At 53.0% G+C, this 27501-nt stretch overlaps 1 protein-coding gene across 5 annotated transcripts in view; it reads right to left on the bottom strand.

Moving 5' to 3' along the window:
* The window catches only part of lpp (LIM domain containing preferred translocation partner in lipoma), a 672742-nt gene that overhangs the window by 16024 nt on the left and 629217 nt on the right, over positions 1-27501 (bottom strand). For 4 of the 5 annotated variants that reach the window (XM_072473629.1, XM_072473634.1, XM_072473630.1 and 1 more), the window contains 2 exons: positions 16250-16428; positions 3186-3306 (listed from right to left, as the gene is read on the bottom strand). In XM_072473629.1, the coding sequence (XP_072329730.1) occupies positions 3186-3306; positions 16250-16428 (300 nt within the window). The remainder of the gene's footprint in view (positions 1-3185; positions 3307-16249; positions 16429-27501) is intronic. The other variant, XM_072473633.1, reaches the window with a different exon arrangement.

Raw genomic sequence — 27501 nt, 5'->3', positions numbered from 1 at the left:
GTGCTAACCACTGTGCCACCCCCTGTGAGGCAACAGTGCTAATCACTGCGCCACCCTGTGAGGCAACAGTGCTAATCACTGCGCCACCCCCTGTGAGGCAACAGTGCTAACCACTGCGCCACCCCCTGTGAGGCATCAGTGCTAACCACGGTGCCACCCCTGTGAGGCAACAGTGCTAATCACTGCGCCACCCCCTGTGAGGCAACAGTGCTAACCACTGCGCCACCCCCTGTGAGGCATCAGTGCTAATCACTGTGCCACCCCCCGTGAGGCAACAGTGCTAATCACTGTGCCACCCCCGTGAGGCAACAGTGCTAACCACTGTGCCACCCCCTGTGAGGCAACAGTGCTAATCACTGCGCCACCCCGTGAGGCAACAGTGCTAATCACTGCGCCACCCCCTGTGAGGCAACAGTGCTAACCACTGCGCCACCCCCTGTGAGGCAACAGTGCTAACCACTGTGCCACCCCCGTGAGGCAACAGTGCTAATCACTGTGCCACCCCCCGTGAGGCAACAGTGCTAACCACTGTGCCACCCCCTGTGAGGCAACAGTGCTAATCACTGCGCCACCCCGTGAGGCAACAGTGCTAATCACTGCGCCACCCCCTGTGAGGCAACAGTGCTAATCACTGCGCCACCCCCTGTGAGGCAACAGTGCTAATCACTGCGCCACCCCGTGAGGCAACAGTGCTAACCACTGGGCCACCCCCGTGAGGCAACAGTGCTAACCACTTTGCCGCCCCATGAGGCAACAGTGCTAACCACGGTACCACCCGTCATAAACACTTAAGATTAGAGAAAATCATTCATCTTCAAGGACTGAGAACATTCTGGAAGAATGTGTTTATAAAATACACGGTCCCTTAAAGGGTTAATACAAGGACCCTGGTTGTTGCTGCTCCCGGAAAAGACAGCATTTTACAAGAAAAGGTCATTAAGCAGTTTTAAAGGAGATGGACTTGGTGGACGGTGAACAAAAACGGACGCAGGAAGGTTTATAGCTTTGAAAAAAATGCCAGGAGGACGGTGTTTAAAAAGCTGGTTTGGTTTTGCTCTGCGTGAGAAAAGACAAACTCTTTGGTTAAAAACACAGCAGCTCCTCAGCACCAGAGCCAGTCCCAAAGCAGAGAGTGAATGGATGTTGCTCTGAAATCGCTCGACATCAGAAAATAACTAACTGCAAGATTTCCTCATGGCTGCCTGAATAGTCAAAGAGTCATCGAAGAGTGAGCATGTGTGAGTATGTGACAGTGCAGCACTCCCTCAGCACTGACCCTCTGACAGTGCAGCACTCCCTCAGTACTAACCCTCTGACAGAGCAGCACTCCCTCAGTACTGACCCTCTGACAGTGCGGCACTCCCTCAGTACTGACCCCCTGACAGTGCGGCACTCCCTCAGTACTGACCCTCTGACAGTGCGGCACTCCCTCAGTACTGACCCTCTGACAGTGCGGCACTCCCTCAGTACTGACCCTCTGACAGTGCGGCACTCCCTCAGTACTGACCCTCTGACAGTGCAGCACTCCCTCAGTACTGACCCTCTGACAGTGCGGCACTCCCTCAGTACTGACCCTCTGACAGAGCAGCACTCCCTCAGCACTGACTCTCTGACTGTGCAGCATTCCCTCAATACTAACCCTCTGACAGTGTGGCACTCCCTCAGTACTGACCCTCTGACAGTGCGGCACTCCCTCAGCACTGACCCTCTGACTGTGCAGCATTCCCTCAATACTAACCCTCTGACAGTGTGGCACTCCCTCAGTACTGACCCTCTGACAGAGCAGCACTCCCTCAATACTAACCCTCTGACAGTGCAGCACTCCCTCAATACTAACCCTCTGACAGTGCGGCACTCCCTCAGTACTGACCCTCTGACAGTGCGGCACTCCCTCAGTACTGACCCTCTGACAGTGCGGCACTCCCTCAGTACTGACCCTCTGACAGTGCGGCACTCCCTCAGTACTGACCCTCTGACAGTGCGGCACTCCCTCAGTACTGACTCTCTGACAGAGCAGCATTCCCTCAATACTAACCCTCTGACAGTGCAACACTCCGTCAATACTAACCCTCTGACAGTGCGGCACTCCCTCAGTACTGACCCTCTGACAGAGCAGCACTCCCTCAGCACTGACTCTCTGACTGTGCAGCATTCCCTCAATACTAACCCTCTGACAGTGTGGCACTCCCTCAGTACTGACCCTCTGACAGTGCGGCACTCCCTCAGCACTGACCCTCTGACTGTGCAGCATTCCCTCAATACTAACCCTCTGACAGTGTGGCACTCCCTCAGTACTGACCCTCTGACAGTGCGGCCCTCCCTCAGTGCTGACCCTCTGACAGTGCGGCACTCCCTCAATACTGACCCTCTGACAGTGTGGCACTCCCTCAGTGCTGACCCTCTGACAGTGCGGCACTCCCTCAGTACTGACCCTCTGACAGTACAGCACTCCCTCTGTACTGACCCTCTGACAGTGCAGCACTCCCTCAATACTGACCCTCTGACAGTGCGGCACTCCCTCAGTACTGACCCTCTGACAGTGTGGCTCTCCCTCAGTACTGACCCTCTGACAGTGCAGCACTCCCTCAGTACTGACCCTCTGACAGTGTGGCACTCCCTCAGTACTGACCCTCTGACAGTGTGGCACTCCCTCAGTGCTGACCCTCTGACAGTGCAGCACTCCCTCAGTACTGACCCTCTGACAGTGCGGCACTCCCTCAGCACTGACCCTCTGACAGTGTGGCACTCCCTCAGTACTGACCCTCTGACAGTGTGGCACTCCCTCAGTACTGACCCTCTGACAGTGTGGCACTCCCTCAGTGCTGACCCTCTGACAGTGCAGCACTCCCTCATTACCGACTCTCTGACAGTGTGGCACTCCCTCAGTACTGACCCTCTGACAGTGTGGCACTCCCTCAGTACTGCCCCTCTGTCAGTGCGGCGTTCCCTCAGTACTGACCCTCTGACAGTGTGGCACTCCCTCAGTACTGACCCTCTGACAGTGTGGCACTCCCTCAGTACTGCCCCTCTGTCAGTGCGGCACTCCCTCAGTACTGACCCTCTGACAGTGTGGCACTCCCTCAGTACTGACCCTCTGACAGTGCGGCACTCCGGCAGTATTGCAGTCGGAGTGGCTCGAGTCTTTGGTGCTTTTCATTTGAATATGTGAAGGTCAGTGATCGTACCTCACAGCGATAACACTGCACGTGGAAATCACGGTCGAGAGCCACGATGCGCACTGTTTCCTCTTGGCCTTGAGCTGGCATAATCGCTTCATTGCAGACACAGCACCTTGGGGCAAACTTCCTACAGGAGCAGAAGGCAAGGATCAGAAAGATTAAACCCAACTGCATTTGTACATCCTGAGGAAACGCATTCACGCAGCGGATGTAATTTCATTTCATGTAAATTTTTGAAGACTCAATTACATTTTTTTCCAATGAAGGGGCAATTTAGCGGGGTCAATCCACCTGACCTGCACATCTTTGGGTTGTGGGGGCAAAACCCACGCAGACACGGGGAGAATGTGCACACTCCACACAGACAGTGACCCAGGGCCAGGATTCGAACCCAGGTCCTTAGCGCCTTAGTCTCAGTGCTAACCACTGTGCCACATGCCACCCCCGCAGCGGATGTAATGATTGATGTACCAGCCGCATGGTTCCTCCTCCCACTTTAACCAAGGCAAGGAGGCGGAGTGGCGGGAGTTGGGGTGTATCAGGTGCAAGGACTGAACCGATCCTGCCCGGTGTCACCAGCAGTGTTTCTGTAAAATGTCAGATACCACGGGCGGATTCGCCATTTCGAAGACTAAGTGTTGACGTCAACACCGAATTCATGGACTTTTACGACAGAAAAACTGTCGCCACTCTGGACCGATACCGCTACCGGTGAGGGTCTCGCACCGGGGCCACGGGGAACACAATCGATTCAATGGGAAACGGTGCCGGATTCGGCGGGTCCGTGATTGACACTCGAGGGGCTGACAAGCTGCAGCCGCACACACACATTACACTCCCCACACACACTCATCCCAGCCCCACACACACATTACACTCCCCACACACACTCATCCCAGCCGCACACACACATTACACTCCCCACACACACTCATCCCAGCCACACACACACGTTACACTCCCCACACACACTCATCCCAGCCGCACACACACATTACACTCCCCGCTCACACTCATCCCAGCCGCACACACACATTACACTCCCCACACACACTCATCCCAGCCGCACACACACATTACACTCCCCACACACACTCATCCCAGCCGCACACACACATTACACTCCCCACACACACTCATCCCAGCCGCACACACACATTACACTCCCCACACACACTCATCCCAGCCGCACACACACATTACACTCCCCACACACACCATCCCAGCCCCACACACATTACACTCCCCACACACACTCATCCCAGCCGCACACACACATTACACTCCCCACACACACTCATCCCAGCCACACACACACATTACACTCCCCAGACACACTCATCCCAGCTGCACACACACATTGCACTCCCCACACACACTCATCCCAGCCACACACACACACCCCAGCCAAACACACACATTACACTCCCCACACACACCATCACAGCCACACACACACATTACACTCCCTACACACACTCATCCCAGCCACACACACTCGCCACACACACTCACCCCAGCCGCACACACACATTACACACCCCACACACACTCATCCCAGCTGCACACACACATTACACTCCCCACACACACCATCCCAGCCACACACACACATTACAATCCCCACACACACTCACCCCAGCCACACACACACATTACACTCCCCACACACCATCCCAGCCACACACACACATTGCACTCCCTGCACACACTCATCCCAGCCACACACACTCGCCACACACACTCACCCCAGCCGCACACACACATTACACTCCCCACACACACCATCCCAGCCACACACACACATTACACTCCCCACACACACTCATCCCAGCCGCACACACACATTACACTCCCCACACACACTCATCCCAGCCGCACACACACATTACACTCCCCACACACACTCATCCCAGCGGCACACACACATTACACTCCCCACACACACTCATCCCAGCCACACACACATTACACTCCCCACACACACTCATCCCAGCCACACACACACATTACACTCCCCACAAACACTCACCCCAGCCACACACACACATTACACTCCCCACACACACCATCCCAGCCACACACACACATTGCACTCCCTACACACACTCATCCCAGCCACACACACTCGCCACACACACTCACCCCAGCCGCACACACACATTACACTCCCCACACACACTCATCCCAGCCGCACAAACACATTACACTCCCCACACACACTCATCCCAGCCGCACACACACATTCATCCCAGCCGCACACACACATTACACTCCCCACACACACTCATCCCAGCCGCACACACACATTCATCCCAGCCGCACACACACATTACACTCCCCACACGCACTCATCCCAGCCGCACACACATTACACTCCCCACACACACTCATCCCAGCCACACACACACATTACACTCCCCACACACACTCATCCCAGCCGCACACACACATTACACTCCCCACACACACTCATCCCAGCCGCACACACATTACACTCCCCACACGCACTCATCCCAGCCGCACACACACATTACACTCCCCACACGCACTCATCCCAGCCGCACACACACATTACACTCCCCACACGCACTCATCCCAGCCGCACACACATTACACTCCCCACACGCACTCATCCCAGCCGCACACACACATTACACTCCCCACACACACACTCATCCCAGCCGCACACACACATTACACTCCTCACACACTCATCCCTGCCGCACACACTCATTACACTCCCCACACACACTCATACCAGCCGCACACTCATTACACTCCCCACACACACTCATCCCAGCCGCACACACATTACACTCCCCACACGCACTCATCCCAGCCGCACACACACATTACACTCCCCACACGCACTCATCCCAGCCGCACACACACATTACACTCCCCACACGCACTCATCCCAGCCGCACACACATTACACTCCCCACACGCACTCATCCCAGCCGCACACACACATTACACTCCCCACACACACACTCATCCCAGCCGCACACACACATTACACTCCTCACACACTCATCCCTGCCGCACACACTCATTACACTCCCCACACACACTCATACCAGCCGCACACTCATTACGCTCCCTACACACACTCATCCCAGCCGCACACGCAAATTACACTTCCCACACGCACTCACCCAGCCGCACACACATTACACTCCCCACACACACACATTACACTCCCCACACACACTCATCCCAGCCACACACACACATTACATTCCCCACACACACTCACCCCAGCCGCACACACACATTACACTCCCCACACACACTCATCCCAGCCGCACACACACATTACACTCCCCACACGCACTCATCCCAGACGCACACACACATTACACTCCCCACACGCACTCATCCCAGGCGCACACACACATTACACTCCCCAAACACACTCATCCCAGCCGCGCACACACATTACACTCCCCACACGCACTCATCCCAGCCGTACACACTCATTACACTCCCCACACACACTCATCCCAGCCGCACACACACATTACACTCCCCCCACACACTCATCCCAGCCGCACACACACATTACACTCCCCACACACACTCATCCCAGCCGCACACACACATTACACTCCCCACAAACACTCATCCCAGCCGCACACACACATTACACTCCCCACACACACTCATCCCAGCCGCACACACACATTACACTCCCCACACACACTCATCCCAGCCACACACACACATTACACTCCCCACACACACACATCCCAGCCGAGTGAGAGCCAGAACCTTCCGGAACTGCCCCCCAGTGAGAGTCAGCACCTTCAGGAACTGTCACCCGGTGAGTGTCAGAACCTTCCGGAACTGTGCCCCAGTGAGAATCAGAACCTTCAGGAACTGTACCCCAGTGAGAGTCAGCACCTTCAGGAACTGTGCCCAAGTGAGAGTCAGAACCTTCCGGAACTGTGCCCCGGTGAGAGTCAGAACCTTCAGGAACTGTACCCCAGTGAGAGTCAGCACCTTCAGGAACTGTGCCCCAGTGAGAGTCAGCACCTTCAGGAACTGTACCCCAGTGAGAGTCAGCACCTTCAGGAATGTCCCCTAGTGAGAGTCAGAACCTTCCGGAACTGTGTCCCAGTGAGAGTCAGAACCTTCCGGAACTATCCCCCAGTGAGAGCCAGCACCTTAAGGAACTGTCCCCCAGTAAGAGCCAGCACCTTCAGGAACTGTCCTCCAGTGAGAGTCAGCACCTACAGGACCTGTGTCCCAGTGAGAGTCAGCACCTACAGGAACTGTGTCCCAGTGAGAATCAGCACATTCAGGAACTGTCCCCCAGTGAGAGTCAGCACCTTCAGGAACTGTCTCCCAGTGAGAGTCAGCACCTTCAGGAACTGTGTCCCAGTGAGAGTCAGCACCATCAGGAACTGTCTCCCAGTGCGAGTCAGCACCTTCAGGAACTGTGTCCCAGTGAGTGTCAGCACCATCAGGAACTGTCCCCCAGTGAGAGTCAGCAAATTCAGGAACCGTCCCCCAGTGAGAGTCAGCACCTTCAAGAACTGTGTCCCAGTGAGAGTCAGCACCTTCAGGAAGTGTCCCAGTGAGAGTCAGCACCTTCAGGAACTATCGTTCAGTGAGAATCAGCACCTTCAGGTACTGTCACCTGGTGAGAGTCAGCACCTTCAGGAACTGTTCCCCAGTGAGAGTCAGCACCTTCAGGAACTGTGTCCCAGTGAGAGTCAGCACCTTCAGCAACTGTCCCCCAGTGAGAGTCAGCACCTTCAGGAACTGTCACCCAGTGAGAGTCAGCACCTTCAGGAACTGTGTCCCAGTGAGAGTCAGCACCTTCAGGAACTGTTCCCCAGTGAGAGTCAGCACCTTCAGGAACTGTGTCCCAGTCAGAGTCAGCACCTTCAGGAACTGTATCCCAGTGACAGCCAGCACCTTCAGGAACTGTCCCCCATTGAGAGTCAGCACCTTAAGGAACTGTCTCCCAGTGAGAGTCAGCACGTTCAGGAACTGTCCCCCAGTGAGAGTCAGCACCTTCAGGAACTTTCACCCAGTGAGAGACGGCACCTTCAGGAACTGTCCCCCAGTGAGAGTCAGCACCTTCAGGAACTGTGTCCCAGTGAGAGTCAGCACCTTCAGGAACTGTCCCCCAGTGAGAGTCAGCACCTTCGGGAACTGTGTCCCAGTGAGAGTCAGCACCTTCAGGAACTGTCCTCAGTGAGAGTCAGCACCTTCAGGAACTGTCGCCCAGTGAGAGTCAGCACCTTCAGGAGCTGTACCCCAGTGAGAGTCAGCACCTTCAGGAATTGTCCCCAAGTGAGAGTCAGCACCTTCAGGAACTGTCCCCAGTGAGAGAAGCACCTTCAGGAACAGTCCCCCAGTGAGAGTCAGCACCTTCAGGAACTGTGTCCCAGTGAGAGTCAGCACCTTCAGGAAGTGTCGCCCAGTGAGAGTCAGCACCTTCAGGAGCTGTCACCCAGTGAGAGTCAGCACCTTCAGGAACTGTCCCCCAGTGAGAGTCAGCACCTTCAGGAAATGTGTCCCTGTGAGAATCAGCACCTTCAGGGACTGTGCCCCAGTGAGAGTCAGCACCTTCAGGAACTGTGCCCCAGTGAGAGTCAGCACCTTCAAGATCTGTCATCCAGTGAGAGTCAGCACCTTCAGAAACTGTACCTCAGTGAGAGTCAGCACCTTCAAGAACTGTCCCCCAGTGAGAGTCAGCACCATCAGGAACTGTCATCCAGTGAGAGTCAGCACCTTCAGAAACTGTCCCCCAGTGAGAGTCAGCAACTTCAAGAACTGTGTCCCAGTGAGAGTCAGCACCTTCAGGAACTGAGTCCCAGTGAGAGTCAACACCTTCAGGAACTGTGTCCCAGTGAGGGTCAGCACCTTCAAGAACTGTGTCCCAGTGAGAGTCAGCACCTTCAGGAACGGTTGCCCAGCGAGAGTCAGTACCTTCAGGAACTGTCCCCCAGTGAGAGTCAGCACCTTCAGGAACTGTGTCCCAGTGAGAGTTAGCACCTTCAGGAACTGTCCTCAGTGAGAGTCAGCACCTTCAGGAACTGTGTCCCAGTGAGAGTCAGTACCTTCAGGAACTGTACCCCAGTGGGAGTCAGCACCTTCGGGAACTGTGTCCCAGTGAGAGTCAGCACCTTCAGGAACTGTCCTCAGTGAGAGTCAGCACCTTCAGGAACTGTCGCCCAGTGAGAGTCAGCACCTTCAGGAGCTGTACCCCAGTGAGAGTCAGCACCTTGAGGAACTGTCCCCAGTGAGAGTCAGCACCTTCAGGAACAGTCCCCCAGTGAGAGTCAGCACCTTCAGGAACTGTGTCCCAGTGAGAGTCAGCACCTTCAGGAACTGTGTCCCAGTGAGAGTCAGCACCTTCAGAAATTGTCGCCCAGTGAGAGTCAGCACCTTCAGGAACTGTCCCCAGTGAAAGTCAGCACCTTCAGGAACTGTCCCCCAGTGAGCGTCAGCACCTTCAGGAAGTGTCCTCTAGCGAGAGTCAGCACCTTCAGGAACTATCCCTCAGTGAGAGTCAGCACCTTCAGGAACTGTGCCCCAGTGAGAGTCAGCACCTTCAGGAACTGTGTCCCAGTGAGAGTCAGCACCTTCAGGAACTGTCCCCAGTGAAAGTCAGCACCTTCAGGAACTGTCCCCCAGTGAGAGTCAGCACCTTCAGGAACTGTCCCCCAGTGAGAGTCAGCACCTTCAGGATCTGTGTTCCAGTGAGAGTCAGCACCTTCAGGAACTGTGTCCCAGTGAGGGTCAGCACCTTCAGGAACTGTCACCCAGTGAGAGTCAGCACCTTCAGGAACTGTGTCCCAGTGAGAGTCAGCACCTTCAGGAACTGTCCCCCAGTGAGAGTCAGCATCTTCAGGAACTGTCACCCAGTGAGAGTCAGCACCATCAGGAGCTGTATCCCTGTGAGAGTCAGCACCTTCGGGAACTATCCCTCAGTGAGAGTCAGCACCTTCAGGAACTGTGCCCCAGTGAGAGACAGCACCTTCAAGAACTGTGCCCCAGTGATAGTCAGCACCTTCAGGAACTGTGTCCCAGTGAGAGCCAGCACCTTCAGGAAATGTGTCCCTGTGAGAGTCAGCACCTTCGGGAACTATCCCTCAGTGAGAGTCAGCACCTTCAGGAACTGTGCCCCAGTGAGAGCCAGCACCTTCAAGAACTGTCATCCAGTGAGAGTCAGCACCTCCACGAACTGTCACCCAGTGAGAGTCAGCACCTTCAGGAAATGTGTCCCAGTGAGAGTCAGCACCTTCAGGAACTGTCCCCCAGTGAGAGTCTGCACCTTCAGGAATTGTCCACAGTGAGAGTCTGCACCTTCAGGAACTGTCCCCAGTGAGAGTCAGCACCTTCAAGAACTGTGTCCCAGTGAGAGTCAGCACCTTCAGGAACTGTGTCTCAGTGAGAGTCAGCACCTTCAGGAACTGTGTCCCAGTGAGAGTCTGCACCTTCAAGAACTGTGTCCCAGTGAGAGTCAGCACCTTCAGGAACTGTCGCCCAGCGAGAGTCAGCACCTTCAGGAACTGTCCCCCGGTTAGAGCCAGCACCTTCATGAACTGTCCCCAGTGAGAGACAGCACCTTCAGGAACTGTGTCCCAGTGAGAGTCAGCACCTTCAGGAACTGTCCCCCAGTGAGAGTCAGCACCTTCAGGATCTGTGTTCCAGTGAGAGTCAGCACCTTCAGGAACTGTGTCCCAGTGAGAGTCAGCACCTTCAGGAACTGTCACCCAGTGAGAGTCAGCACCTTCAGGAACTGTGTCCCAGTGAGAGTCAGCACCTTCAGGAACTGTGTCCCAGTGAGATTCAGCACCTTTAGGAACTGTTCCCCAGCGAGAGTCAGCTCCTTCAGGAACTGTGTCCCAGTGAGAATCAGCATCTTCAGGAACTGTACCCCAGTGAGAGTCAGCACCTTCAGGAACTGTATCCCAGTGACAGTCAGCACCTTAAGGAACTGTCCCCCATTGAGAGTCAGCACCTTCAGGAATTGTCTCCCAGTGAGAGTCAGAACGTTCAGGAACTGTGTCCCAGTGAGAGTCAGCACCTTCAGGACCTGTGTCCCAGTGAGAGTCGGCACCTTCAAGAACTGTGTCCCAGTGAGAGTCAGCACCTTCAGGAACTGTCGCCCAGCGAGAGTCAGCACCTTCAGGAACTGTCCCCCGGTTAGAGACAGCACCTTCATGAACTGTCCCCAGCGAGAGTCAGCACCTTCAGGTACTGTGTCCCAGTGAGAGTCAGCACCTTCAGGAACTGTCCCCCAGTGAGAGTCAGCACCTTCAGGATCTGTGTTCCAGTGAGAGTCAGCACCTTCAGGAACTGTGTCCCAGTGAGAGTCAGCACCTTCAGGAACTGTCACCCAGTGAGAGTCAGCACCTTCAGGAACTGTGTCCCAGTGAGAGTCAGCACCTTCAGGAACTGTGTCCCAGTGAGATTCAGCACCTTCAGGAACTGTTCCCCAGCGAGAGTCAGCACCTTCAGGAACTGTGTCCCAGTGAGATTCAGCACCTTCAGGAACTGTTCCCCAGTGAGAGTCAGCACCTTCAGGAACTGTATCCCAGTGACCGTCAGCACCTTAAGGAACTGTCCCCCATTGAGAGTCAGCACCTTCAGGAATTGTCTCCCAGTGAGAGTCATAACGTTCAGGAACTGTGTCCCAGTGAGAGTCAGCACCTTCAGGACCTGTGTCCCAGTGAGAGTCGGCACCTTCAAAAACTGTGTCCCAGTGAGAGTCAGCACCTGCAGGAACTGTCGCCCAGCGAGAGTCAGCACCTTCAGGAACTGTCCCCCGGTTAGAGCCAGCACCTTCATGAACTGTCCCCAGTGAGAGACAGCACCTTCAGGAACTGTGTCCCAGTGAGAGTCAGCACCTTCAGGTACTGTGTCCCAGTGAGAGTCAGCACCTTCAGGTACTGTGTCCCAGTGAGAGTCAGCACCTTCAGGAACTGTGTCCCAGTGAGAGTCAGCACCTTCAGGAACTGTCACCCAGTGAGAGTCAGCACCTTCAGGATCTGTGTCCCAGTGAGAACCAGCACCTTCAGGAACTGTCCCCAGTGAGAGTCAGCACCTTCAGGAACTGTCCCCCAGTGAGAGTCAGCACCTTCAAGAACTGTGTCCCAGTGAGAGTCAGCACCTTCATGAACTGTGTCCCAGTGAGAGTCAGCACCTTCATGAACTGTCCCCAGTGAGAGTCAGCACCTTCAGGAACTGTCCCCCGGTGAGAGCAAGCACCTTCATGAACTGTCCCCAGTGAGAGTCAGCACCTTCAGGAACTGTCGCGCAGTGAGAGTCAGCACCTTCAGGAGCTGTACCCCAGTGAGAGTCAGCACCTTCATGAACTGTCACCCAGTGAGAGACGGCACCTTCAGGAACTGTGTCCCAGTGAGAGTCAGCACCTTCAGGAACTGTCCACAGTGAGAGTCAGCACCTTCAGGAACAGTCCCCCAGTGAGAGTCAGCACCTTCAGGAACTGTGTCCCAGTGAGAGTCAGCACCTTCAGGAACTGTGTCCCAGTGAGAGTCAGCACCTTCAGAAATTGTCGCCCAGTGAGAGTCAGCACCTTCAGGAACTGTCCCCAGTGAAAGTCAGCACCTTCAGGAACTGTCCCCCAGTGAGCGTCAGCACCTTCAGGAAGTGTCCTCTAGTGAGAGTCAGCACCTTCAGGAACTGTCCCCCGGTGAGAGTCAGCATCTTCAGGAACTGTCACCCAGTGAGAGTCAGCACCTTCAGGAACTGTGTCCCAGTGAGAGTAAGCACCTTCAGGAACTGTATCCCTGTGAGAGTCAGCACCTTCAGGAACTATCCCTCAGTGAGAGTCAGCACCTTCAGGAACTGTGCCCCAGTGAGAGTCAGCACCTTCAGGAACTGTGTCCCAGTGAGAGTCAGCACCTTCAGGAACTGTCCCCAGTGAAAGTCAGCACCTTCAGGAACTGTCCCCCAGTGAGAGTCAGCACCTTCAGGAACTCTCCCCCAGTGAGAGTCAGCACCTTCAGGAACTGTCCCCCAGTGAGAGTCAGCATCTTCAGGAACTGTCACCCAGTGAGAATCAGCACCATCAGGAGCTGTACCCCAGTGAGAGTCAGCGCCTTCAGGAACTATCCCTCAGTGAGAGTCAGCACCTTCAGGAACTGTGCCCCAGTGAGAGTCAGCACCTTCAGGAACTGTGTCCCAGTGAGAGTCAGCACCTTCAGGAAATGTGTCCCTGTGAGAGTCAGCACCTTCAGGAACTATCCCTCAGTGAGAGTCAGCACCTTCAGGAACTGTGCCCCAGTGAGAGCCAGCACCTTCAGGAACTGTGTCCCAGTGAGAGTCAGCACCTTCAAGAACTGTCATCCAGTGAGAGTCAGCACCTCCAGGAACTGTCACCCAGTGAGAGTCAGCACCTTCAGGAAATGTGTCCCAGTGAGAGTCAGCACCTTCAGGAACTGTCCCCCAGTGAGAGTCAGCACCTTCAGGAATTGTCCACAGTGAGAGTCTGCACCTTCAGGAACTGCCCCCCAGTGAGAGTCAGCACCTTCAAGAACTGTGTCCCAGTGAGAGTCAGCACCTTCAGGAACTGTGTCTCAGTGAGAGTCAGCACCTTCAGGAACTGTGTCCCAGTGAGAGTCAGCACCTTCAAGAACTGTGTCCCAGTGAGAGTCAGCACCTTCAGGAACTGTCCCCCGGTTAGAGCCAGCACCTTCATGAACTGTCCCCAGTGAGAGACAGCACCTTCAGGAACTGTGTCCCAGTGAGAGTCAGCACCTTCAGGAACTGTCCCCCAGTGAGAGTCAGCACCTTCAGGATCTGTGTTCCAGTGAGAGTCAGCACCTTCAGGAACTGTGTCCCAGTGAGAGTCAGCACCTTCAGGAACTGTCACCCAGTGAGAGTCAGCACCTTCAGGAACTGTGTCCCAGTGAGAGTCAGCACCTTCAGGAACTGTGTCCCAGTGAGATTCAGCACCTTCAGGAACTGTTCCCCAGCGAGAGTCAGCACCTTCAGGAACTGTGTCCCAGTGAGAATCAGCACCTTCAGGAACTGTACCCCAGTGAGAGTCAGCACCTTCAGGAACTGTATCCCAGTGACAGTCAGCACCTTAAGGAACTGTCCCCCATTGAGAGTCAGCACCTTCAGGAATTGTCTCCCAGTGAGAGTCAGAACGTTCAGGAACTGTGTCCCAGTGAGAGTCAGCACCTTCAGGAACTGTCGCCCAGCGAGAGTCAGCACCTTCAGGAACTGTCCCCCGGTTAGAGCCAGCACCTTCATGAACTGTCCCCAGTGAGAGACAGCACCTTCAGGAACTGTGTCCCAGTGAGAGTCAGCACCTTCAGGAACTGTCCCCCAGTGAGAGTCAGCACCTTCAGGTACTGTGTCCCAGTGAGAGTCAGCACCTTCAGGATCTGTGTCGCAGTGAGAGCCAGCACCTTCATGAACTGTCGCCAGTGAGAGTCAGCACCTTCAGGAACTATCCCCCGGTGAGAGCAAGCACCTTCATGAACTGTCCCCAGTGAGAGTCAGCACCTTCAGGAACTGTGTCCCAGTGAGAGTCAGCACCTTCAGGAACTGTCGCCCAGTGAAAGTCAGCACCTTCAGGAACTGTCCCCAGTGAGAGTCAGCACCTTCAGGAACTGTGCCCAGTGAGAGTCAGCACCATCAGGAACTGTCCCCAGTGAGAGTCAGCACCTTCAAGAACTGTGTCCCAGTGAGAGTCAGCACCTTCAGGAACTGTGTCCCAGTGAGAGTCAGCACCTTCAGGAACTGTCCCCAGTGAGAGTCAGCACCTTCAGGAACTGTCCCCCAGTGAGAGTCAGCACCTTCAAGAACTGTGTCCCAGTGAGAGTCAGCGCCTTCAGGAACTGTCCCCAGTGAGAGTCAGCACCTTCAAGAACTGTGTCCCAGTGAGAGTCAGCACCTTCAGGAACTGTGTCCCAGTGAGAGTCAGCACCTTCAGGAACTGTCCCCAGTGAGAGTCAGCACCTTCAGGAACTGTCCCCCAGTGAGAGTCAGCACCTTCAAGAACTGTGTCCCAGTGAGAGTCAGCGCCTTCAGGAACTGTCCCCAGTGAGAGTCAGCACCTTCAAGAACTGTGTCCCAGTGAGAGTCAGCACCTTCAGGAACTGTGTCCCAGTGAGAGTCAGCACCTTCAGGAACTGTCCCCCAGTGAGAGTCAGCACCTTCAAGAACTGTGTCCCAGTGAGAGTCAGCACCTTCAGGAACTGTGTCCCAGTGAGAGCCAGCACCTTCATGAACTGTCCCCAGTGAGAGTCAGCACCTTCAGGAACTGTCCCCCGGTGAGAGCAAGCACCTTCATGAACTGTCCCCAGTGAGAGTCAGCACCTTCAGGAACTGTGTCCCAGTGAGAGTCAGCACCTTCAGGAACTGTCGCTCAGTGAGAGTCAGCACCTTCAGGAACTGTGCCCAGTGAGAGTCAGCACCATCAGGAACTGTCCCCAGTGAGAGTCAGCACCTTCAAGAACTGTGTCCCAGTGAGAGTCAGCACCTTCAGGAACTGTGTCCCAGTGAGAGTCCGCACCTTCAGGAACTGTGTCCCAGTGAGAGTCAGCACCTTCAGGAAATGTGTCCCAGTGAGAGTCAGCACCTTCAGGAACTGTCGCCCAGTGAGAGTCAGCACCTTCAGGAACTGTCGCCCAGTGAGAGTCAGCACCTTCAGGTTCTAATCAGAGCCAGAATCTGTTCTGTGAAGCAAGTATTAGTCTACGCCCTGCTGATTCCTAAAGGTTGTATGTTTCTTGACTTGTTGTTTAATGGGGAATTGAGTTGTAGTGTTAACGACTAAGTGTAAGCTGTTCTGTGGGTGTGAGGTTAAAAGTTTAATATTGTATTTATAATAACACTGTGTTTTAGAAATACCAAATCCCGACTGCTTCATGCAATCACTCCTGGAGCGATCGATCTTTCTGCACAGTCTTAAAATGAACTAAAGTATTGGGTTTCTGGTCCAGCATCCTCATCACTGTTAGGTTCTGGTCTGGGATGGTAATACCATTGATTAAATTAGTAGTGAAGAATTGCTGATGACGTTTCTTGGAAGATCAATTCAGTGAGATATTGCTTCAGGTACATACTTGTGGAAATCCTCGATGCAGTGAATCTGATTGGATGCATCGACAGTGAAGGGGATCCCATCGAGACTGCGGTGACACATCACACAGGTGAAGCATTGAGGGTGATAGGCTTTCCCGGTTGCTCGCAAGATCCGCTCCATGATTGGCTTCGAGCAAACGCTGCACTTTTCCAGGGTGTTCTGTGTGGTAGAAAGGAAGGAGAAACAGAGATTGTCAGATATTGCAAACAGTAAAACCTGATAATTGAGCCCAAAATGCTGGAAAGAAACGCAGCAGGTCAGGCAGCACGTATGGGGAGAGATACAGGAGTTTACATTTCAAGTTCCAAAGGAGATTCAACCTGGAACGTTAAATCTGTGTCCCTCTCCACAGCCGCTGTCAGACCTGCTGAGTTTTCGCAGCGCTTTCGGTTTCTATTTCAGATTTCCAGAATCTGCAGTGTTTTGTTTTTATTAAGAGGGTGGGGACGGTGGTAGGACAGATTGGGAGTGCGGTTACAGTCCAGGTTATATGGTCTCTGGCTCTGCAATTTCCACTCTCACTTCCCTCTGTATCCTTGGATACATCTCAACCTATGTCCTGCTACCGTATCAAATTTATACTCCCTTTGTTCACATCTGTCCTCCCCAACAGAGGAAATAGTTTATTCTCCATCCATCTTGCTTAATCTGCTGTACTTAGAATTTTACTCTTTAAGCCCTGATTCTGGTGAATCTGCATTGCGCCCCCTCCATGGTTAATATCCCCAGCCTCAGGTGCATTGCCCAGAACTCAACACAGGAACAGAGGAGCAGAATTCGGCCATTCATCCCGGAGAGTCTGCCCTGCCATTTAACTGGATAATGGCTGATCAGCTGTCGCAATGCCATCATCTTGCACTATCGCCATTTCTCTTGATCTACCGATTTCTGTCTTGAATATACTCAGTGACTGAGCTTCCATGGCTCTCTGAGGTCGAGAATTTCAAAGATTCTCCACTGTCTGAGTGAAAACATTCCTTGTTATTCCGTCACTGAAGGTGTAACGTGCAGGTTCAGTCGGCAGTTAAGGCAAATGCAAAGTTAACATTCATGTCGAGAGGGCTAGAATACAAGACCAGGGATGTACTTCTGAGGCTGTATTCGGCTCTGGTCAGACCCCATTTGGAGCATTGTGAGCAGTTTTGGGCCCCGTATCTAAGGACGGATGTGTTGGCCTTGGAAACGGTCCAGAGGAGGCTCACAAGAATGATCCCTGGAATCAAGAGCTTGTTGTATGAGGAGCGGTTGAGGGCTGTGGATCTCGAGACGTCACAGCTGTCACACCCACCCTCCACCAGCACAGAGACCCGTACCTCGCTGGATGTAGTGAACAGGCTTCTGGGGTCCAGTCTCGTGAGCACCACACAGTTGCTGATGCACATTAGCCGGAGGCAGGAACGCCCAGGCGAGACAGCAGTCGGAGGTTTACTAGATCCCAGGAATCAGTCAGATGCTCAGCCTGTGGACCAAGTTTACCCGGAGTTGTTCCAGTTGATAGGGAGAAGCCGTAAGATGCAGATGGGGATGTCAGCGACACTCCAGCAGGCCCATAGCTGGCTGAGCCAGGCGGGATTCTCTGAGCCTCCGCCGCCAAATCGCGCTCGGCGCGGGGGCTGAGAATGGGCGTCCAACCCGAGATCGGGTCCGATGCTACTCCCGCGGTTCCCCAGTCCCCGGAGAATCGCCGCCAATCGGGCGCGCGAGGCCGCCGCGGCGCCGGTCGGGGGCCATTGAAAGAAGCCCCCGCGGCGATTCGCCGAGTGCAGCCGTTCCCTCATGGTGGTTCTCTCATGGTTCCCCCGGCGGGCACTCGGCGTGGCGGCTGCAGACTCAGTCCACGGCCGCCCTGGTGGGGGGGGGGGCGGGGCGGGATCATTCACCGGGCGGCCTCCAGGATGGCCAGGCTATCGATCGGGGGTTACCGATCCACGGGCGCTCGCGATGTGGGGGGGGGGCCATCTTTTTGCTGTCAATCCGCGGTGTGGGGCGGCCATGTTGCGTGGGGCGGCCGACATAGGCCGCCGTCCTGCGCATGCGCGACCCCCCAGCCAGAAGTGCAGGGCCCCGTATTGGCAGCCGGAGCTGCCCCCCTGCAAATCGCAGAATCACCCTGGACTTTCTCTAGGTAAGTCCAGAGTGATTTGCGCGCGTTTTTCCGCGGGTGTGGGGACAAGGGCGGGGCCCGAGGAGTCCCAGGAGATGGCGCGGAACGTGTGGCACAGAGGCCAACACTGCTAGGGTGGCAAACGCAGTGGAGAGAGAGCCTGTGCAAGACATCAACAGCATGAGTTGTGGTGTCCAAGGCGTTGGTCAGTCAGTGATGGCCATGGCTAGGGTCTCGACAGTGTGTCCCAGGCGCAGGGATATGTCCCCCAGACGCTGGGGTGTGTGTCCCAGACGCTGGGGTGTGTGTCCCAGGCGCAGGGGTGTGTGTCCCAGACGCTGGGGTGTGTGTCCCAGACGCTGGGGTGTGTGTCCCAGACGCTGGGGTGTGTGTCCCAGGCGCAGGGATATGTCCCCCAGACGCTGGGGTGTGTGTCCCAGACGCTGGGGTGTGTCCCCCAGGCGCTGGGGTGTGTGTCCCAGATGCTGGGGTGTGTGTCCCAGACGCTGGGGTGTGTGTCCTAGACGCTGGGGTGTGTGTCCCAGACGCTGGGGTGTGTGTCCCAGACGCAGGGGTGTCCCCCCCAGACGCTGGGGTGTGTCCCCCAGGCGCTGGGGTGTGTCCCCCAGGCGCTGGGGTGTGTGTCCCAGATGCTGGGGTGTGTGTCCCAGACGCTGGGGTGTGTGTCCCAGACGCAGGGGTGTCCCCCCCAGACGCTGGGGTGTGTGTCCCAGACGCAGGGGTGTGTGTCCCAGACGCAGGGGTGTGTGTCCCAGACTCTGGGGTGTGTCCCCCAGACGCTGGGGTGTGTCCCCCAGACGCTGGGGTGTGTGTCCCAGACGCAGGGATGTGTGTCCCAGACGCAGGGGTGTGTGTCCCAGACGCTGGGGTGTGTGTCCCAGACGCTGGGGTGTGTGTCCCAGACGCAGGGGTGTGTGTCCCAGACGCAAGGGTGTGTGTCCCAGACGCTGGGGTGTGTGTCCCAGACGCTGGGGTGTGTGTCCCAGATGCTGGAGTGTGTCCCAGATGCTGAGGGATGTGTCCCAGATACAGGTGGGCCTTGCTCAGATGTCGCGGAACATGCCCCAGTATTGGGCGAGCATTGGCGAGTTTCTCTGGCGCATGTCCCAGTCGCTGGGATTAACCTAGTGAATCTCCTCTGCACACCCTCCAGCGCCAGTACGTCCTTTCTCAAGTAAGGAGGCCAAAACTGAACACAATACTCCAGGTGTGGCCTCACTAACACCTTATACAATTGCAGCATAACCTCCCTAGTCTTAAACTCCATCCCTCTAGCAATGAAGGACAAAATTTCATTTGCCTTCTTAATCACCTGTTGCACCTGAAAACCAACTTTTTGCAACTCATAATGTAGCCACTTAAAATGGCCAACTCCCGATTCAAAATGGTGAACGGCAAAGGCTGATGGGAAAGTCAGCCAACAAGACAAAAACCAGCAGCTGCAGGTTGGCTGTGTATTTACCTCTGGAAAGGCCAGACAACATCGATACCAGCAACCATCAGTATAACAAAACACCAGCCATCTGCATACTGATGAGCAATCCCCGGGAACAATAAGCAACATTTAGACACACAAAGCAAAGCCAGACTCCCCAGCGCCAGCAGGAGCCTGCACAAAAGGAGGTGAACGAGCACCTCAAGACCGCCCATCGATCAGGGAACCGCTCCAGCATTGGAGAAAATCGAACCAAGCGATTGGAACGAAGTCCAATCACTTGGGACCAGGTACAGGGTCCGCCCCGAAAGGCGGGAAGCCCCTGGGGACAATAAGAATTGAGCCCCAAGTTCAAATCGCTCTCTTCTTCTCCACCTCTTCGCACTCTTCACACACCTCTTCCTGCCCGGGTCACCCAGCAACAACGAACCAACATTGACCATGACCGGAGCAGTGAAGATCGAAATCGTCAGTCTTAATTCAACGCTCGCTACGAGATAGGCGCTCCTAGCTACCAGTCCGTACCTACTTCGAATCCCGCAGACTCAGAACCCGAACGAAAGGCCATTTGTTCCCCTGACCTGGTGGGCCAGTCCGAAAGTTAAGTATAGGCCTGTTAGTTATAGAAGTAGCTTAGACGTAGAATTTGTGCATGAGTAGCGATTCCTGTGTATAATAAATGTGCTTTGATTTAAATCTTACTAATCGGTGTATTGGATTATTGATCATTACTCGGACTTGAACCTCGTGGCGGTATCATAAAGATACCTGGCGACTCAAGAGCAAAGGTAATAAAACAGAGCAATTGAACTAAGGCAAAATCAGCAACAATGCACTAGCACACCCAGGTCTCTCTGCACAGCAGCATGTTTTAATATTTTATCATTTAAACAATAATCCCTTTTGCTGTTATTCCTACCAAAATGGATAACCTCACATTTTTCAACATTGTATTCCATCTGCCAGACCCTAGCCCATTCACTTAGCCTATCCAAATCCCTCTGCAGACTTCCAGTATCCTCTGCACTTTTTGCTTTACCACTTATCTTAGTGTCGTCTGCAAACTTGGACACATTGGCCTTGGTCCCCAACTCCAAATCATCTATGTAAATTGTGAACAGTTGTGGGCCCAACACTGATCCCTGAGGGACACCACTAGCTACTGATTGCCAACCAGAGAAACACCCATTAATCCCCACTCTTTGCTTTCTATTAATTAACCAATCCTCTATCCATGCTACTACTTTCCCCTTAATGCCATGCATCTTTATCTTATGCAACAACCTTTTGTGTGGCACCTTGTCAAAGGCTTTCTGGAAATCCAGATATACCACATCCATTGGCTCCCCGTTATCTACCGCACTGTTAATGTCCTCAAAAAATTCCACTAAATTAGTTAGGCACGACCTGCCCTTTATGAACCCATGCTGCGTCTGTCCAATGGGACAATTTCCATCCAGATGCCTCGCTATTTCTTCCTTGATGATAGATTCCAGCATCTTCCCTACTACCGAAGTTAAGCTCACTGGCCTATAATTACCCGCTTTCTGCCTACCTCCTTTTTTAAACAGTGGTGTCACGTTTGCTAATTTCCAATCCGCCGGGATCACCCCAGAGTCTAGTGAATTTTGGTAAATTATCACTAGTGCATTTGCAATTTCCCTAACCATCTCTTTTAGCACTCTGGGATGCATTCCATCAGGGCCAGGAGACTTGTCTACCTTTAGCCCCATTAGCTTGCCCATCACTACCTCCTTGGTGATAACAATCCTCTCAAGGTCCTCACCTGTCATAGCCTCATTTCCATCAGTCACTGGCATGTTATTTGTGTCTTCCACTGTGTAGACCGACCCAAAAATCCTGTTCAGTTCCTCAGCCATTTCCTCATCTCCCATTATTAAATCTCCCTTCTCATCCTCTAAAGGACCAATATTTACCTCAGCCACTCTTTTTTGTTTTATATATTTGTAGAAACTTTTACTATCTGTTTTTATATTCTGAGCAAGTTTACTCTCATAATCTATCTTACTCTTCTTTATAGCTTTTTTAGTAGCTTTCTGTTGCCCCCTAAAGATTTCCCAGTCCTCTAGTCTCCCACTGATCTTTGCTACTTTGTATGTTTTTTCCTTCAACTTGATACTCTCCCTTATTTCCTTAGATATCCACGGTCGATTTTCCCTCTTTTTACCGTCCTTCCTTTTTGTTGGTGTAAACCTTTGCTGAGCACTGTGAAAAACCACTTGGAAGGTTCCCCACTGTTCCTCAACTGTTTCACCATCAAGTCTTTGCTCCCAGTCCACCTTAGCTAGTTCTTCTCTCATCCCATTGTAATCTCCTTTGTTTAAGCACAAAACACTAGTGCTTGATTTTACCTTCTCACCCTCCATCTGTATTTTAAATTCCACCATATTGTGATCGCTCCTTCCGAGAGGATCCCTAACTATGAGATCCTGAATCAATCCTGTCTCATTACACAGGACCAGATCTAGGACCGCTTGTTCCCTCGTAGGTTCCATTACATATTGTTCTAGGAAACTATCGCGGATACATTCTATAAACTCCTCCTCAAGGCTGCCTTGACCGATCTGGTTAAACCAATCAACATGTAGATTAAAATCCCCCATGATAACTGCTGTACCATTTCTACATGCATCAGTTATTTCTTTGTTTATTGCCTGCCCCACCATAATGTTACTATTTGGTGGCCTATAGACTACTCCTATCAGTGACTTTTTCGCCTTACTATTCCTGATTTCCACCCAAATGGATTCAACCTTATCCCCCATAGCACCGATGTCATCCCTTACTATTGCCCGGATGTCATCCTTAAATAACAGAGCTACACCACCTCCCTTACCATCCACTCTGTACTTCCGAATAGTTTGATACCCTCGGATACTTAACTCCCAGTCGTGAACATCCTTTAACCATGTTTGGGTAGACACATCTTTGGGTTGTGGGGGCGAAACCCACGCAGACACGGGGAGAATGTGCAATCTCCACCCGGACAGTGACCCAGAACCGGGATCGAACCTGGGACCTCAGCGCTGTGAGGCTGTAGTGCTAACCACTGCGCCACCATGCCGCCCCACATATTTCCTAAAATACTGAGTGGGCCTGATGTTTCTCTCTTTCCCCAGTCTCTCCCTCTCTCCCTCAGTCTCTTCCTCACTCTCTCACCCAGTCTGTCTCTCTCTCTCTTTCTCACCCAGTTTCTCTCTCTCCCCCATCCTCTTTCTCACTCAATCTCTTTCTCTCTCTCTCTCTTCCTCAGTATCTTTTTCTCTCACTCCCCAGCCTCTTTCTCACTCTCTCTCTCCTTCAATCTCTTTCTCCCTCTCTCCCCCAACCTCTTTCTCTCTCTCTCGCTCTCTCTCTCTCCCCCAGTCTCTTTCTCTCTCTCTCCTTCCCATAATGTCTCTTGCTCCCCCAGTCTCACACTGTCTCTCTCTTTTTCTCCCTCCCAATTCATGTTTGTTCCTAGTTGGAACAAGGTAATTTTAAAAGTTCGATCATGTGCTGTACTGATGACTTCATGGCCTGTTTGGGCAGGCTAGTAGTCTATTCTAGCAGCCTGTGTGAAAACACCTTTCCAATAAAGCTCTGGTTTGTCTGTACCTCTGTGGACTGCAAACCTATACTTCCAAAATGACACTTTCTCTCTCTCTCTCTCTCAGCAGTGTTATTGCCAAAATCATGTGACCTTACATCCAAACATTTCCGAGGAGAATTTTGACAGATAAAAAAGTTCAAACTGCCGATCAAATGTCATTTGTTGGCAAGAGACCAGGTGTGAGTTTGAACGAGGGGGTCAGAGGTAAATGATCATCCTTGTGTCACATCATTGCACAAACACTTTTAATTCCGGACCGTTTAAACAATCGGATGTTCTCACTAGCGGGATCTTCCACGGGTTACATGGTGGTAGAGGGCGGGTTCGATCCCAGTTCCGGGTCACTGTCTGTGTGAACTTTGCACATTCTTCCCGTGTCTGCGTGGGTCTCACCCCCACAACCCCAAGATGTGCAGGGTATGCCACGCTAAATTGCCACTTAATTGGAAAAATTAAAAAAAATCTGTTTCTCTCTCCACAGATACTGCTGGACCTGCTGAGTATTTCTAACGCTTTTCTTATTTTTATTCTAGACTTCCGGCATCTGCAGGATTTTTCTTTTTACAAAGGTTGGGAATTTGCTGGTTAAGTGGAGTGAGTATATCTCAAATTAAAACTTAGTTTAACATTTGGAATTTAACTCAGAACTTTAAAAACTGTGGAGGAAAGTTGAAGGTTTGAATGTTTGGAAGAGGAGAGATGGCTCTGTCTGTCGGGGCTGTCTGGCGGAGAAGTGGGCTGGATGTTCACAGAAGTGTGAGCTCAATGAGCACCCCTGATTAGTCATCTCACAGGCAAAGGCACCAAGACACTTCAACTGATTCTCGGCGCCAACTGTACTCAAACTGTCGATGTGGCTCAGGCATGTGGTGGACCCCGGTCTGGCCAGTGTTGACTTTGAAACACAATTCAGTGCTAAAGTTACCACTGGCTTGCTGTGAAAAATGGAAGTCCCAGGTGGCCATAGGCTGCTTTCCCCTTTGAGGGGGGGAGCTGACCGGTGGTGGTTTAACCTGAGGGTCACCACACCTCAGGCGAGGGGCGAGGTTGAGAAGGCGGGGCCTTTATTAATAACCTCAGCCGGTACGGGGATTGAACCCACGCTGCGGACCTCGCTCTGCATCACAAACCAGCTGTCCGGCCAAGTGAGTTTATAAGTTAATGTGTCGAAAAATAAAAATTGACATCACACTAAAAAGTAAATAATCTATAAATAATCTAGACTAAGATACAACAGACTGTGCCGAGTGAACACATCCGAAGTAGATGTCTCTGTTTCACAGAGTCACTGAGTTGGAGACACTCTTGAGATAAAGAACAAAGAACAAAGAAAATTACAGCACAGGAACAGGCCCTTCGGCCCTCCCAGCCTGCGTCGATCCAGATCCTTTATCAAAACCTGTCACCTATTTTCCAAGGATCTACTTCCCTCTGTTCCCCGCCCGTTCATATGTCTGTCTAGATGCATCTTGAATGATGCTATCGTGCCCGCCTCTACCACCTCCGCTGGCAAAGCGTTCCAGGCACCCACCACCCTCTGCGTAAAAAACTTTCCACGCACATCTCCCTTAAACTTTCCCCCTCTCACCTTGAAATCGTGACCCCTTGTAATTGACACCCCCACTTTTGGAAAAAAAGCTTGTTGCTATCCACCCTGTCCATACCTCTCATAATTTTGTAGACCTCAATCAGGTCCCCCCTCAACCTCCGTCTTTCCAACAAAAACAATCCTAATCTACTCAACATTTCTTCATAGCTAGCACCCTGCATACCAGGCAACATCCTGGTGAACCTCCTCTGCACCCTCTCTAAAGCATCCACATCCTTCTGGTAATGTGGCGACCAGAACTGCGCGCAGTATTCCAAATGTGGCCTAACCAAAGTCCTATACAACTGTAACATGACCTGCTGACTCTTGTACTCAATACCCCGTCCGATGAAGCCAAGCATGCTGTATGTCTTCTTGACCACTCTATCGACCTGCGTTGCCATCTTCAGGGTACAATGAACCTGAACTCCCAGATCTCTCTGTACATCAATTTTCCCCAGGACTCTTCCATTGACCGTATAGTCCGCTCTTGAATTAGATCTTCCAAAATGCATCACCTCGCATTTGCCTGGATTGAACTCCATCTGCCATTTCTCTGCCCAACTCTCCAATCTATCTATATTTTGCTGTATTCTCTGACAGTCCTCCTCGCTATCTGCAACTCCACCAATCTTAGTATCATCTGCAAACTTGCTAATCAGACCACCTATACCTTCGTCCAGATCATTTATGTATATCACAAACAACAGTGGTCCGAGCATGGCTCCCTGTGGAACACCACTAGTCACCTTTCTCCATTTTGAGACACTCCCTTCCACCACTACTCTCTGTCTCCTGTTGCCCAGCCAGTTCTTTATCCATCTAGCTAATACACCCTGAACCCCATACGACTTCACTTTTTCCATTAACCTGCCATGGGAAACTTTATCAAACGCCTTACTGAAGTCCATGTATATGACATCTACAGCCCTTCCCTCATCAATTAACGTTGTCACTTCCTCAAAGAATTCTATTAGGTTTGTAAGACATGACCTTCCCTGCACAAAACCATGCTGCCTATCACTGATAAGTCTATTTTCTTCCAAATGTGAATAGATCCTATCCCTCAGTATCTTCTCCAACAGCGTAGCCAGAGGGATCAGGATCTGGTCAATTTGCTCCAGAACTTGGTCATTCTTGAGGGTGAGTTACAGATTCAAATCAGTCGGTGTGGCTGATAGTTTACAAAGTACAAGGTGAGATAGAGAATGAGTGACCATGGAAACCGACCCCACTCGCCAGGTCCAATGCACTTGCTGTCGGTGAAGAGAAGGGTTAAGGCAATCTTAATGTGGACCACGATACCTTGAAGTAGGAGGCGGCCCACCATAGGCAGAGGAAGATTGTCCCACCTCTGCAGGTCGGTCCTGACCCTCCACACCAAGCTCGTGCAGTTCAGTTTATGGGACGAGCCCAATCCCGGGCTACTTGGGCCTAATGCTGGAACCAGCCTTACAAAAGGGTGACACACACAGATTACACCCCCCCCCCCCCCACCCCCACTCCTCGAGGGGATCTATTGGAAATAATTCACTTTTTCCAAAGTTTAGCAGTGTGGGCGCGCAGAGATGGGGGAGGACATACAGCCGGTAATTTCGGAACTCCCGCCCCTGCACCGTTAGGTTAGCGATGCAGAACCCCGTGATCTGAATGGAGTGGGATCCCGCCGGCAGTAAAATGTTCTGGGTGCTTGGCCGAATTACGAGGGAACAGCGCCTTACCGTGTCCGGATAAATGAAGCTCTCTGTGCTCCCAGAGTCGATAAGACACGGCGTCTCGTAGCTATTCACTAGGACTGTAGTGGTTACAGTCTGGAGCGTCCGTGGTCGCGACTGGTCGAGGGTCGTCGAAGCCAGACGTGGTTGTTGAAGTTGAGCATGAAGTTGAGCAGGTTTGCGGGGGTGGGGGGGGGGGAGGGTGTCGGAGAGTCGACCGCAGCGGGGGTCCACGGAGCCCAAGGGGCTGTAGTGCTGTCTGGGGCGTAGGCGCGGGCGTTACGCGAGGCCACATCGAGGGATGCCGCCAGGGCCCGAGCTTCTGTACGTCCCAGAGATTCTTTCTCCAGAAGCCTCTGGCGGATCTGGGAAGAGGCCAAACCTGCCACCTACGCATCGCGGACCAGGAGCTCTGTGTGTTCACTCGCTATTACCGCCGGGCAGTTGCAGTTTCGACCCAGGATCTGCAGGGCGTTACAAAACTCGTCCAGCGATTCCCCCGGAAATTGCCGTCGTGTGGCGAGCTGGTAGCGAGAAAAATCCTGGTTGGCGGGCCCGATGTAGATATCCTTCAGCGCGGCGATGGCACCGGTGAAACCGTCCTCGTCTTCGATAAGGGAGTAGACGTCAGGACTCACCCTGGAATAGAGGACCTGCATCTTTAGATCGTCTGTGGGTGTGCCGGGGGCCGTTCGGAGGTAGCCCTCAAAGCATGCCAGCCAGTGCTTGAAGATAGATGTCGAGTTAGCTGCTTGG

This window comes from Scyliorhinus torazame, chromosome 14 (genome assembly GCF_047496885.1).
Source record: "Scyliorhinus torazame isolate Kashiwa2021f chromosome 14, sScyTor2.1, whole genome shotgun sequence".
NCBI classification, from domain to species: Eukaryota; Metazoa; Chordata; class Chondrichthyes; order Carcharhiniformes; family Scyliorhinidae; genus Scyliorhinus; species Scyliorhinus torazame.
The sequence above is the reverse complement of the archived record's forward strand: the minus strand, read 5'-3'. Positions and strand labels throughout refer to the sequence as shown.